The sequence below is a fragment of the Anolis carolinensis genome, chromosome 3 (genome assembly GCF_035594765.1).
Source record: "Anolis carolinensis isolate JA03-04 chromosome 3, rAnoCar3.1.pri, whole genome shotgun sequence".
NCBI classification, from domain to species: Eukaryota; Metazoa; Chordata; class Lepidosauria; order Squamata; family Dactyloidae; genus Anolis; species Anolis carolinensis.
This window is the reverse complement of record NC_085843.1, coordinates 197,451,382-197,466,271: the sequence shown is the minus strand read 5'-3', so window position 1 is coordinate 197,466,271 and position 14,890 is coordinate 197,451,382. Positions and strand designations below refer to the sequence as shown.

At 45.0% G+C, this 14,890-nt stretch overlaps 1 protein-coding gene across 3 annotated transcripts in view; it reads left to right on the top strand.

Annotated features, from left to right (window-relative positions):
• The window catches only part of adam12 (ADAM metallopeptidase domain 12), a 355,264-nt gene that overhangs the window by 196,084 nt on the left and 144,290 nt on the right, over positions 1 to 14,890 (top strand). For all 3 annotated transcript variants that reach the window (XM_008106757.3, XM_062976054.1, XM_062976055.1), the window contains exon 5: positions 13,296 to 13,372. In XM_008106757.3, the coding sequence (XP_008104964.1) occupies positions 13,296 to 13,372 (77 nt within the window). The remainder of the gene's footprint in view (positions 1 to 13,295; positions 13,373 to 14,890) is intronic.

Below are 14,890 nucleotides of genomic sequence, written 5' to 3'. Positions count from 1 at the left end.
AAGCTAAAGTAAAGGTAAAAGTATCCTCTGACATTAAGTCCAGTCATGTCCAACTCTGGGGGTTGGTACTCATCTGCATTTCTAAGCCGAAGAGCTGGTGTTGTCCGTAGACACCTCCAAGGCCATATGGCTAGCATGGCTGCATAGAGCGCTGTTACCTTCCTGCCGGAGTGGTACCTATTGATCTACTAACATTTACATGTTTTCAAACTGCTAGGTTGGCAGAAGCTGGAGCTGACAGCGGGAGCTCATTCCGCTCACTGGATTTGAGCCGCCGACCTTTCGGTCAGCAAGTTCAGCAGCTCAGTGGTTTAATCCGCTGTGCCACCGGGGGCTCCTAATATATATTCAAAAAGTTACACCAAAACAGTATTAAACTCACAACAGATTTAAATAAGCAGTCAAAACAAGGTTTTAAAATAAAATAAAATAACCCCAGCATTAAAGATTATTTGTGCCTTAATGAAATAATCATTTTTTGATAGCAATGCCTCTGCTTGCATCTTGCTCTGCTGGTGTTTTAGTTATTTAAAATAGTTACTTCAGTGGATCCAGGGGCTAATTTGTACTTCACCATGGCACCAAATGTGGAGATAAGCCCACAAAATCTATACACATAATAAAAGTGAAAATACGTATGTGTGTGTGTGACTGGGACTCCCACAAATAGCTATAGCTCCCACTACCCAGGAGACTCCAATAGTCCTCCCTCCAATGACATTGCAGGTTGTAAGAGAGCCATAAACATGTACAAAAGCCCTGCCAATGTCCTCCACAAACACCATACTGCCCACCCCCCAAGTGAAGGCTTTCATATGGGGGCAATTTCATCCTAGATTTTGTTTTTCCTCCACCATAGGCATCCCAGTGCTTCTTACTGTCTCCATTGGTGTGGAATTTGCATGACTCCGCCCAATGCCTCTCCCGTAACCCTTTCCTATTCTTTTCTATGACACACAGCAAAAAAAGGAATTGATCAGCCACTTATATACTAGAGAGGTTTGAGGAGAATTCACCATGATTAATAGGAGTTGTAGGTACTGGTATGTATAGTTCACCTGCAGTCTAAGAGCACTCTGAACTCCACCAATGATAGACCTGGAACTAACTTGGCACACAGAACCCCCATGACCAAAACCTTGATTTGGGGGGGGGGGTGTAGTTCACCTATGTCCAGAGAACACTGTGAACCCAAACACTGATGGATCTGGACCAAACTTGGCACACATACCTGATATGCCAAAATTTGTTTACTGGAGGGGTTTGGGGGGGGGAAGTGACCTTCATTTCTGGGAGTTGTAGTTCACCCACAACCAGAGAAACTATGACCTCCACCGATGATGGACCAAACTTGGCACACAGAGCCCCCATGCCTAACTCAACCAACTGGAGGGATTTGGGGGGATTGACTCACCATGGTGAGAGTTGTAGTTTACTCTACAGCCACAGAGCACACTGAACCCAACTGTTGATGCATCTAGAGCAAACTCGCCCAATGTAACAAACTTTAAGTACTGATGGAGTTTCTCGGGGTTCACCTGGCATGATGTCAGTTGTAGTTAATCCACAATCTTATGCATTTTGTACAATTAAAAATTGACTTTTTCAAATAACCCGGGCAACATCGGGTATCTAAGATAGTAAATAATAAATAAAATAATCAAATCCTTCCTGGTTTAAAGGACTTTTGGAGGCATGATGATAAAAAGTGCCCATTCCTGCTTTTAGAAGCTGTGTTATCAAGGCATGTTCGTTAATGAATTAAGCAGCATTGTAGTCAAACATAGCCTTTGTTCGAAATGATGAGAGATCTGATTCTGCTCTTAGATATTTCTACCATTGCATGACTCTACAGTCACAAAACAGTAGTGTGGCTTGTCCCTATAGTTTCTTCAAGAGGTTACTGACTATCGTCGAACGCTTTCATGGCCAGAAACACTGGGTTGTTGCGAGTTTTCTCTGACTTCAGACAGAGAAGTCAGCCATAACAGAGCACTTGATGAACCAACCTGGACACAGCATATTATTTGAGAACACAGAAATGTTGAACCACTCTTAACAACTACTATGTCAGACTACACAGAAAGGCCATTCAAATCCACAAGCATGTGGACAATTTCAACAGAAAGGAGGAAACCATGAACAAAATCTGGCTACGTGTATTAAAAAAACTCTAAAATCAGGACAGTAAATGAAGAGCAAGACTCAAAAAGCAGGGGAATTCCAGACAAGAATCAATCAGGGCCAGGTAAAACCTCCCAACAAAGGATTCCTCCAGGCAGCTACTAGCCAGACCTTGAAAGTGCAAGCCATTAAATGCTAATCAAAGTGGCAAATTGCAACATTCACACATACCTCAAGCAGACAAGAGTTCTTTCCCACACCCTGGACATTCCACAGATATATAAATCTCACATATTTAGTTTCTAACATACCTCACAACCTCTGAGGATGCCTGCCATAGATGTGGGTGAAACGTCAGGAGAGAATGCTTCTGGAACATAGCCATACAGCCCAGAAAAAACACAAGAACCCAGTTCCTGACCGATTAACACATTTTTGTGTGATATGAGCCGTGAGACCTTTGAAGGGTGTAATTAGCTAAAATGTTAGTAGAAATTATATTTTTTTCTACTTTGTTGCCACTTCCAAAGCCCTAGTTTCGATCAGGTCTATGAGGTTGTGGAGGGCAGTTCACCCGTTTATTCTCTCTACTTTCCTGAATCAAATTGCAGCCTCTTCCTATTGTTTTTCCCCATGGATCAAAGCAAGTACTGCCCACGGCGATTGACATATTGTGTGTTAGATGGATGCAAGGTGGATATTTAGGACAAACAACACTATTTTAAACAGGTTGTGCCACTGGGACCTCTTCCTTCATTGTGCTTGTTTGAGGGCTACTAAGACAATTTATGTATCACTTAAGGTCTCTGTGTCACTAAATCAGGGCATGGGACATACAAAACAAATCTTTGCATAGAAAAGTGCCTACAATTAAAGATTAATCATCTGATTGATGATGCAAGGCCCTAGCTCTGCATACTTCCAAGGATCTATGACCCAATCACTTTGGTTGAGACATTAATAGGGATGCCTGGTTGGCCCCTTCCATGATTCATTATGTCTGGCCTGTCCTTCACCTCGTTGTTTGCATGGCTTTGTGGTCCCTTGGTCTGGTAAAATCAATCTAATAATCTTAGTTTTATCTGTTTCTAAAATTTCCATATCCGTACAATAGTAAAAATTAAACATATATACATTGAAAATTCCTATTTCTAGTTGTCACTGACATGCGAATGATTGTTAAGTTCAAAGTGGGACTGTTTGTCACCACATACTTCTTTTCTTTGGCTCGTCTTGGTTTTTCCCACCTCACCACTTCTGTAGTAACAGAGATGGAAGGGAATGTTTTAGAAGTATAGTTTGAGTATCCCTTATCCAAAATGTTTGCTTTGGAATCATGAGTGTTTTGGATTTTGGGGTTTTTTTTCAGGTTTTAGGATATCTGCATTTGTAAGTACAGGCATAGTGAGATATCTTGGATATCGCACCCAGGTCTGAAGAGAAAAATCATGTATGTTTCATATATTTTTTTATATTCATAGTGTGAAGGTAGTTTTGTACAATACTAGCTTGAGTACCTGGCATTGCCTAGGTTCTTAGAAGAATTTTTTTTATTTTACAGAATGCATAAGGTTGTGGGTGCACTACAACTCACATCATGCCAGATTAACCCGCTGAAACTCCATCACTAGTTAAAGTTTGTCATGCTGGGCAAATGTGCTCTGGATGCATCATTGGTGGGGTTCAGTGTGTTCTCCAGGTGCAGGATGAATAACAACTCCTATCATGGTGGGTCAGTCCTGTCCAATCCCTCCAGTACGTTCAGTTGGTCATGGGGGTTCTGTCTGGCAAGTTAGGTCCAGGTCAGTCATCAGTAGGATTTGGAGTGCTATATGATTGCAGGTAAACTATAAATCCCAGTACCTACAACTAACAAATGTCAAAGCCAATTCTACCCCAAATCCACCTGTGTTCAAATTAGGAGATATTGGGTATGCATGCCAAATTTGGTGGAGATCCATTGTTGTTTGCGTTCACAGTGCTCTCTGGCTGTAGGTGAACTATAATTTCTACAAATCAAGGTGAACTTCCGCCAAAGCCCTCCTGCATTTTTTGTTGGTCATGGGGGGTTCTATGTGCTAAATTAGGTCCAGGGCCATTGTTAGTGGGGTCCGGGGTGCTCTTTGATTGCAGGTGAACTATAAATCCCAGTACCTGCAACAGCTATAAATCTAGGTGAATTCCCCCAAACCTCTCCAGTATTTTTCTTTGGTCATGGGGGTTCTGTGCGCCAAATGTGGTCCAGATCTATTGTCAAAGGGGATCGCTGTGCTCTGACTTGCTGCAGGGTGAACTACAACTTCCATCATGTGGAGTCAATCCCCCAAACTCCCCATGTATGTAGTTGCTTCTCAGTTCTGCTCTGTTTGTTATGCAGACAGTTGAAAAGAGTAGGAAAGGATTAAGGGAGAGGCAGTGGGTGGGGTCATGCAAATTCCACATCAATTGAGAGAGAAAGGAATACTGGGATGCCTGTCTATGGAAACACGTAAAATCTACCATGAAATGGTCCCGGGGCCTTAATGTTTGAGGAGGATATTGGCAGGTTTTGGGATAAATGTTAATGGTGCTTGCTATACCCTGAAATGTCAGTGGAGGAAGTGCTTTTGGTGGCTCATCAGCACTGTGGATTGTAGCTGTTTGTGGAAGTGGGAGGTTGTCTGTGTAAATAAACACCTCCGCCACATGCACACATACAGATTTTCACTTTTATTATGTATATAGATGTCTGATAATACAGTGTTCCCTCACTTATCGCTGGGGTTAGGTTCCAGGATCACCCGCAATAAGTGAAAATCTGCGAAGTAGGGACACTATATTTATTTTAATATTTATACATTATTTTAGTAGTTATACACTATTTTAGGAGCCCCGGTGGTGAAGTGCGTTAAAGTGCTGAGCTGCTGAACGTGCAGACCGAAAGGTCCCAGGTTCAAATCCCGGGAGCGGCTTGAGCGCCCGCTGTTAGCTCCAGCTCCTGCCAACCTAGCAGTTCGAAAACATGCAAATGTGAGTAGATCAATAGGTACTGCTTCGGCGGGAAGGTAACAGCGCTCCATGCAGTCATGCCAGCCACATGACCTTGGAGGTGTCTACTGACAACTCCGGCTCTTCGGCTTAGAAATGGAGATGAGCACCAACCCCCAGAGTCAGACATGACTAGACTTAACATCAGGGGAAACCTTTCCTTTTTACACTATTTCAAGTCTTTATCAACCAATCGTGTGTTGATAAATCACCTCCTACTCTTCCCATTACTGCTTAGGCTCCTTTTCTCTCCCTTTTGCTTCTCCTTCCTCCCTTCCTTAGGCTGTAAATTGTAATTTTTTTATTATTTATAATAGTCTTTTAGAGTTTGTTGAAAAACCGCAAAACAGCGAATCCGCCAAAAGTGAACCGCGAAGTAGTGAAGGAACACTGTATTGTGTTTGAAACAAGGTCTGTGTACCTTAAACCATCAGCAAGCAAAGGTGTCAGTATAATAATAATAATAATAATAATAACTTTATTTTTATACCCCGCCTCTATCTCCCCGAAGGGGACTCAGGGCGGCTTACATGGGGCCAAGCCCGAATAAAAACAGTAGCAGTATAAAACACAGCAATAGACAACAACTTGCACAATAAAAAAATAAAAAAATAAAATAAAACATTAGCCAATAAAAAACAAGAACTAATAAAAACATGGATTAAAACTGAGAGATTGTAAAAGTAGACTGGGTAAGGTGCACCATATAAATATTGTAGACACGAGGTGACTGATAAAGTGCTGCAAATTCTGGAAGTGCAAATTGGGATGGGAATAGACCCTGTGTCTATATCGAGTTGACAAAGGTAAAAGGTGCAAACCGGTACAAGAATGGTCACAGATACAGGTTGCTTCTGTGAGCAATCTTTATCTAAAGGCTTGAGTAAAGAGCCAGGTTTTCAAGCTCTTTCTGAATGCTACCAGGGTGGGGGCTTGCCTGATTTCCCTGGGGAGCGAGTTCCAGAGCCGGGGGGCCACCACGGAGAAGGCCCTCTCTCTCGTCCCCACCAACCGTGCTTGTGACGGAGGTGGGAGCGAGAGGAGGGCCTCCCCCGACGAACGAAGAGATCGTGCAGGTTCGTAGGGCGAGAGGCGATCACTAAGGTAGGAGGGTCCCAAACCGTTCAGGGCTTTGTAGGTGATCACGTGCACCTTGAATTGGGTCCGGAAGGTGAACGGCAGCCAGTGGAGCTCCTTAAGCAGGAGGGTTGACCGCTCCCTATAATTTGCTCCAGTTAGAAGCAAGGCTGCCGAACGTTGAACTAGTTGGAGTTTCCGGGCCGTCTTCAAGGGCAGCCCCACGTAGAGTGCATTGCAATAGTCCAGTCTAGAGGTAACTAAGGCATGGACCACCGTGGCCAGATCAGACTTCACGAGGTAAGGTCGCAGTTGGCGCACAAGTTTCAATTGTGCAAAGGCCCTCCCGGCCACGGCCGACACCTGAGCATCAAGCGTCAGTGCTGAGTCCAGGAGGACCCCCAAACTGCGGACCTGCGCCTTCAGGGGGAGTGCGACCCCGTCAAGCACAGGTGGCCACCCAATACCCCGACCGGACATACGACTGACCTGGAGGACCTCTGTCTTGTCGGGATTAAGCTTCAGCTTATTCGCCCTCATCCAGCCCATCACAGCTGCCAAGCACTGGTTCAGTATCTGGGGGGCTTCCTTGGAGTTCGGTGGAAAGGAGTAGTAGAGTTGAGTGTCATCTGCGTAGAGATGGCACCGAACTCCAAAACTCCGGATGACCTCTCCCAGCGGTTTCATGTAGATGTTAAAAAGCATGGGGGACAGAATGGAACCTTGCGGGACCCCACAGGTCAAAGGCCAGGGGTCTGAGCAGGTGTCCCCCAGCTTCACCAACTGGGAACGGCCCTCCAGGAAGGACTGAAGCCACGACAGAGCCATGCCCCCAAGGCCCATCCCGGAGAGCCGTCCCAGAAGGATACCATGGTCGATGGTATCGAAAGCCGCTGAGATGTCCAAGAGAACCAGCAGGGTCACACTCCCCCTGTCCAGCTCCCTGCGGAGGTCATCCACCAAGGCGACCAAAGCCGTCTCAGTACTGTGCCCAGGTCTAAAGCCAGACTGCGATGGGTCCAGAAAATCGGTGTCATCCAGGAAACCCTGGAGCTGCGAGGCAACCACCCGCTCCAGGACCTTGCCCAAGAAAGGGAGGTTCGAGATTGGTCTGTAGTTGTTTAGAATGGCCGAATCAAGGGAGGCCTTCTTCAATATAGGCCTCACTATGGCCTGTTTGAGGACAGATGGAAATTTGCCTTGATCCAAAGAGGCATTAATTATCATCACAAACCACTCTACCAACCCTCCTCTGGCCGATTTAATTAGCCACGAGGGGCAAGGGTCTGCAGAGCAAGTGGTCGCTCTCACCGCCCCAAGGATCCTGTCCACGTCATCCGGGCGAACAAGCTGAAACGAATCCCACAAGTTCGAACAGACAGGTGCCTCAGTTACCTCCTTTGGCATTGCAACAAAACTAGCATCCAAGTCGAAGCGAGTCTGAGCGACTTTGTCTGCAAAGTGGTGCGCGAACTCGCTGCACCGAGTTGCCGAGTCTTCGGGTGCCCCTCCCCCCTCAGGAGGGTGAAGGAGCTCCCTGACGACCCGAAACAACTCCGATGGTCTGTTAGTTGCAGACGCTATGCGGGCAGTCGTGAAGGTCTTCCTGGCTGCCCGCAAAGCCGCGGAGTAGGCCCTAATAGCGGCTCTAGCCCGTGCTCGGTCAGAAACGCTACGAGTTTTCCGCCAGTGGCACTCTAGTCCCCTCCTCGAGCGCTTCATCACTGCCAGCTCCTCCGTGAACCAGGGAGCCGAAGTGACTCTTCGCAATGAGAGGGGACGTTCGGGGGCGATCATGTCAATTGCCCTGGACATCTCGCTATTGTAGCGATCTACCAAGGCATCGACAGGATCGTCAGCCTCCATGACAGGAAGATCCCCAAGAGACCTCAAGAATCCATCTGGATCCATCAGTCTCCTGGGGCGGACCATCTTAATGGGTCCACCACCCCTGCGGAGGTTTGAGGTCACAGTGAGTCTTAAACTGATCAGGTGGTGATCGGACCATGACAACGGAAGAATATTTTGCTCTTCCGCTCCGACCTCACCATCTGCCGCAACAAAAACCAGGTCAAGTGTGTGTCCAGCTTGATGAGTGGGACCAGATATCACTTGGGACAGTCCCATGGTCGTCATGGCGGCCATGAAGTCTTCAGCTGCACCAGTTAATGTGGCCTCGGCATGAATGTTAAAGTCCCCCAGCACTACCAGCCGCTGAGAGACCAACGCCGCACCAGAGATCACCTCTGCCAGCTTGGGCAGGGAGACTGCCGTGTCGCGGGGTGGACGGTACACCAGCAGAATCCCCAAACTGTCCCGGGTACCCACCTTAAGATGGACACACTCAAAACCTGCAGATTGCGGGATGGCGCACCTGACCAGGGAGATTGTCTGCCGAAAGACCACCGCAACCCCACCTCCCCGCCCCCCGGCTCTGGCCTGCTGTTGCACCCCGAAACCTGGAGGACACAGCTGGGCGAGATTTACCCCGCCGGGCTCATCCAACCAGGTCTCGGTGATGCAAGCCAGATCCGCCGCTTCATCCAGGATCAAATCCTGGATGATAGCTGATTTACCATTGACGGATCTGGCATTAAATAGCAGGACCTTCAAACGGAGGGGACTGTCATGGAGGCTACCACTCCTATCCTTCTCCAGGGTCGCAAGAACTCTGTTGCGCTTATCCCTGGGATAAAGGTGACCACTCCTCCTCCTCCCCCACACGACCTCAATGGTCTCCCCCAGGCTCCGGTCCACTCCCCCCAGGGCGACAGGCAGGATAGAGCTCTCATTGCGATGCCCTAGTCAGCTGTCCATAAATGGGGAGCGACTCAGGATTCTATCCTGCTTAGAGTCTGAGAATGAATCCTGTAATGATGAGATGATGGAGCAGTCAGGGGAACTAGATTGACTAAACAAGATCAATGTCTCTGGGCGGGAATCGAGAATAGATTGGGAAGGGTCTAGAGTTGAAATGGGGGACACTACACAAGATTCTAAGAGTGGAGGGGACCTAGATAAAGAGTCGTGGGCACTAACCATTCTGGAACTAATGGTACCTTGAAAATGCAGTTCCGAACCTGCCATCAAGGGGCGGATTGTGGGGTCCAGAAATACCTTCCTAATATTAATACCCCATGAATTCAACAGGGGTTTACGCGCCCAAAGTGCTTCAATTAAAGTGCTATCATCAAAGGTGATAACAAGACGTATGGAGCGGTCCTGAGCTTGAAAGTCCCTACGTAGCCATGAAATGAACTTAATTTTGACTACACTTGGGCTCACAGATAGTATTTGACCGAGGGACTCCTGTACCGCTCTCCTTGAGGTCCATCTGCCCCTATTCAACCATGAGTCTGTTATTTCAAACGCCAATTTTTCTAATTGAGGTAAATATTTTTGGTGGCGCATTGGGTCAAGTGTGCACAGGCCAGACTCGGATATTCCATGTGCAATTGTCCTTTTTAAACCCTGATCCGTAACCTTATGACCAGCCCTCCCTTCTCCCCTGTAGTCATGAGGAAGCTGTCTCTCATTCTCAACGTCCCCATCTTCCTTCAAAAATTCCTCCTTATGTTCTGATTGCCATTCCCCACCCTCCCCATCAGAAGACAAAGACCACTTATACTCGTTTGAAGTGGCAGTCGCGATGTCCTCTTCCTTCCCGATGTAACACTGACCAGGATTGCTTACCAAGAGGGAGATCCCTTTGAAGAGGTAGTCTATCTTCTCATTTAATGTAGCAAGTTGTGAGAAGACGAGGTCAAGCGACTTCCCCATAAGTTCACACAGGTGAGAAAGTTCAGTATTCTCATGAGTTCCCAACTGATTCATTTTCCTGTACAACTTTCACCAAAAGCCTTCCAACAGTACCACTCAAAAACCTTCAAAGGTATTCCACCCTTTCTCACTGATCTTTCTCAAACGTTCTAGAACCTACTCTCCTGAGAGAACTAAATACACTTACCAATACATACTCGGACCCTCAATCACTTTCCAAAGTCCAACAGAACCAAAACCCAAACCAATAACTCATGAGAAATCTTAGGAAATATCTCTTTACCCACCCAAAAGCCCTCAGCACTACAGTCTAACCTTCCTCACTGCACTAAACAAACAGAACAAAAGCCCAGTCATAGTACACATCACTATTAAAAATAATTACAAGAAACAAATAAAATGACCAATAGATAAACAACCACAAAAGAATCAGGCAAGATGGCGAGCCCGAACAGTAGTGTCCCAAGGTCAGCATAGATTACAGAGAGTTATTCGCTTCCTTCTCCAGAGGACTAGTGCTGGTAGAGTCCTACGCTGTAACTTCACCCTTCAGTCTCCCAAGGGGACCGGAGCAGGTGTAGAAATAGTTCCCGGTTCAGCCACTAGTTGACGAGTGGGTTCGATGGAAGACAGGCCGCTGGACGGGCGCAACACAAGTTGTAGCCCCTCTGGCCAAGGCTGGAGGCTTGCTGCCCTCTGGTCCAGCAGGGCAGCGGCAGATGGCAGATGAAGGGCAGAAGTAATGCAGCGCCTCTGGCCCAGATGACCACCGGAACCTCTGGCAAATTTCTAAGGGAGCGGGTTCCCGATGGAAGACAGTTTACTGAGAGTGCAGCTCCTCTGGCCCAGGCTACAGGCTCGCTGCCCTCCGGTCCGGCAGGGCAGCGGCAGATGGCAAATAAAGAGGTAGCGGTAATGCTGCTCCAACTGGCCCAGGCTGAGGGCTCACTGCCCTTCGGTCCGACAGAGCAATGGCAAATAGTAGATGGCTGCGACAACCTCAGGCAAGTTCGAACAAGTTCTGTCAAGTTCTGAGGGAGCTATTTCCTCGCCACCAGTCGGATGGTGATGGTGGCGATACTCAACCTTCTCCCCTCTGAGCAGTCTCTTTGGGGCTCTCCTCGCTTCCCTAGTGGGGGCGCACCGGAGCCCAGTCAAGCGGAGCAGAGGTGGGAATAGGATGGAAATAAGGAAGGAGGGAGAAAAGGCCACTAGGGTGGAGAATGGTGGCCACACAGCTCCCTTCAGATCTTCCTCTTCTCCCCTCTTGCTTTGCCACTCTCTTGCGCCACTCTCTTTCACTCCCAACCCCCAGATTGAAAGGGCGAGATTTGGGGTTTAGGTGGAAGAGGCCAGTAGCCAGTAATTGGGGAGAGAAGCGTTTACCAAGTGGCTGAAAGCAGGCAACCAGTATCTCAGCCTCTTGTGTCAACCGTTACAGATTTTGGAGTATTTTATATTTCAGAATTCTGGATGAGGCATGCTCAGCCTGTATAACCTCTTTATCATAGCTTTCTTTCCTTATATATTTTTAATTGGCAATATTATCTAAATTTACACATTTCTCGTTCTTTTATTTCTTGTGTCCTTCTGATACTGGTGCAGATAAAAAAAATGAACTTGTAGGGGAAATCATTTTGTTTCTTTTTATGTAAGCACTGCAAAGAGATGATAAGATTTTTATTTTTTACACCCAGTTGCCTTTTGACACAAAATAAATAAAACAGAGAAATACTCGTATCTTCAACTAATATTTTCTTTATGGTATAATCCAATTTGCCAAGAATTCAAACCCCTGAACTATGAAAGCTCAACCGTGATCTTTTCACACTGTTGCATTCTCCAACAAAATCAAGGTGGTCTTTAGAAGTCTGCTCTCTGAAACTATGTAATTGAAAACCATGCCCTGGTTTTGGAAAGGTTAATTAATGCACCTCAGATGTGAATGAACCAAGGAATAAGAGGCAGAGTGAGGTGGCTGTCAGGTTGAAATATGAGTGATAGCTTTCCTTTGTGCTAATAAGATAGTAACCTTTGACAATGGTTCTTGTGCTTTCCATGTGACATTCAAAGAAGGCAGAAGAAATGAAAGGAGAAAATGCAGGACATGACTAAAACATTATTTTTCAGCCTGGCCCATAATTAGGAATATGGTTTTATCTTTCATCAGCAATAGCCTTGAATTCCAGACAAATGTGTAATTTTATTGACTATGTATCTTTTGTTGTGGTTGCCTTTGTAAGCAGCTGGATTTATTAAAGAAATGCAATAACCCTGTTACAAAATGAAATGGAATTATTGCATCTGAAATTAGAAATCTCCAGTATTCCTGTTCTTAATAACATTCTACTTCCAAGTTAGCCCAATTTAATAAAATGGTCTTGCTCTCCCCACCCATTTTCTCAAGTTCTGTTTCTTGCTGAAGCTATAAAACTGGTGAATAGCTTTACTACTTACAACCACAGTTTTCTTAATTATGTCTTATAGATCTGCTTCATATTACTGCAAACAAGTTGCATGTACAGCTAACACCTTAGAGAGAATGGCAGTGAAATCTTCTTAGCTGCTTAATTTTACACAATGCTTCGCCTTAGAATTTTTTCCAATCTATACACATAATAAAAATGAAAATCTGTATGTGTATATGTGGCAAAGCTGTCTACTTACATAGACAGCCTCCCACCTCCACAAACAGGCTATAGTTCACAGTGCTGAGAAGCCACCAAGTCACTCCCTCAACTGACATTGCAGGTTACAGTGAGCACCATGAACACGCAGCCCCAACCCCTGCCAATGTCCTCCCCAAACACTATGTCCCACCACCCAAGGAATTTTTTCATTTGGGGACAATTTCATCCTAGATTTTACATTTTCCTCCACCACAGGCAAGCATCCCAGGGTTCTCCATTGGTGTAGAATTTGCATGACCCCGCCCACTGCCTCTCCCTTTCAAATCTGTCTGCATTACAAACAGAGCAGAACTGAGTAGCAACTAAACATACTGAAGGAGTTTGGGGACCGATTCCACATTATGAAAGTTGTTCACCCTGCATCAAGTCAGAGCACTGTGACTCCCACTGAGGAATTTATAGGAGTTGTGGTTCACCTACACCCAGAACACACTATGAACCCAAACAATAATGGATCTGGACCATTTGTTTCTGGAATCCATAAAAACCCAAAATCCAAAACACTTATGGTCCCAGATATTTCACCTAAGACATATATACATTATAGGTACAAATAGCGTATAACGATTTATTTTTCCTTTTTATCTGTTTACTTAGAATCACTGCTACTACCATGGTCATGTACAGGATTATGCCATATCTGCTGTAAGCATGAGTACATGCTTTGGACTCAGGTAAGTGGAAAATCATGTAGACAACTAACTTCAAGAGTCAAACTATTAGGCCACGTTGTGTGATTACAGTGCTTTATTCACAGAACTTTCGATGGGATCAAGACTACTTTTTTTGTTTTCCATTTGTTATCCTCCCATGTTTTTCCACTGCTTGCTCTGCCTTTTTTACACAAAAGGAGGAGAGGAGGGAGAAGAAAAGATGGAGCAATGGCTGCAAAATGTCTTTTATTAGTAGCACTAAAACCCCAATATCTAGAAGTGTCTTGAGTTATTATCCTATATCTACTTATCTAGCAGCAAGTCTTGGTATAATAAATGGAACTTACAACTTCATCACATGGGTCTTCGCAAGCATCCTAGGATGCTTGCAACACACTTCATCTACAGAGCCCCACACTGCTCGTCACATGACATACATTCACTTCTGGCAGGGCTTCACAGATTTAAAAGTACATGTGATGAAGTCCTTAGCTTCTGATCTTAAATTCATTGCTATTATGGATCCTTTATGTTCAGCAAGGTACTTGAAAGACTCCTCAGATGAAATGCTGCAAAGATGAAACCGTCAAGCTCTATTAGCCATTCCTAAAGAAAAGAAGTGCATCCTATAACACAAAGACTTACATATATACTCATTTATAAGTCTAAAATTTTAGTAAAGAAACAAATGACCTTGGTTAACTTATCCACAGGTCAATGTGAATACTGTATATTAACTCTTATAAAAAAGGGAATCATCCCCTTCTCTAAGTAGATGAGTGAAAGGCAAGAGATTAGTAAGTTCTGGGAAACTCTATAAGAAGCATCAACCCTCTTTATCCTCTATGCACTCTTTTGAAGGGAAGGGAAGTACCAAGGAGGTAATCAAAATGGCCAGATATGGCACCACAGTAGAGAGAATAGAGGGAGTTGTTGCTTCTTTTAGGTTCTCCCAGACAAAGCTCTCACCTTTCACCACCCTACTCAGAAAAGGAGTTGGTTACCTTTTTATAAGAGTTAATATTATACATTACATTTTGTCATAAAAGGAATCAACTTCTCTGTCTATGTTGAATGATGAAAGGCCATTTAGAATGTCTGGGCACTTTCCCCTCTCCTCAGAATTACTTTTAAGTTATTCATAGATCACATCAAAATTCATAATTTTTACTCCAAAACCTATCCTCATGTTATACATAAAGTCAACTAATATACAAATATATGGGGTATTTGGAATTCGCTTTGCTTATAGAATTCCTATGTCTTGTTTAGTCTCATTTTTCTATCCTCCCAAGTTTCCTTGTATCTACGGTACAGTTATGCCTTCAAATAGTAGGCTGATATTAAAAGATACGATGTGACCACATATCTCAGTCAGTAACAGTAACTTTTTATAGTCCAGCCTAATCCCTTCAGGGATTTCTCCTACTGTGTCTGTCCTTCCATCTGTTTTGCACATTAATGATGAGGTAAAAACAGAATCTCTCTGCCAAGGAAAACTTATCTCACTTTACCATATGTTGTGGTCAAACAATGTGA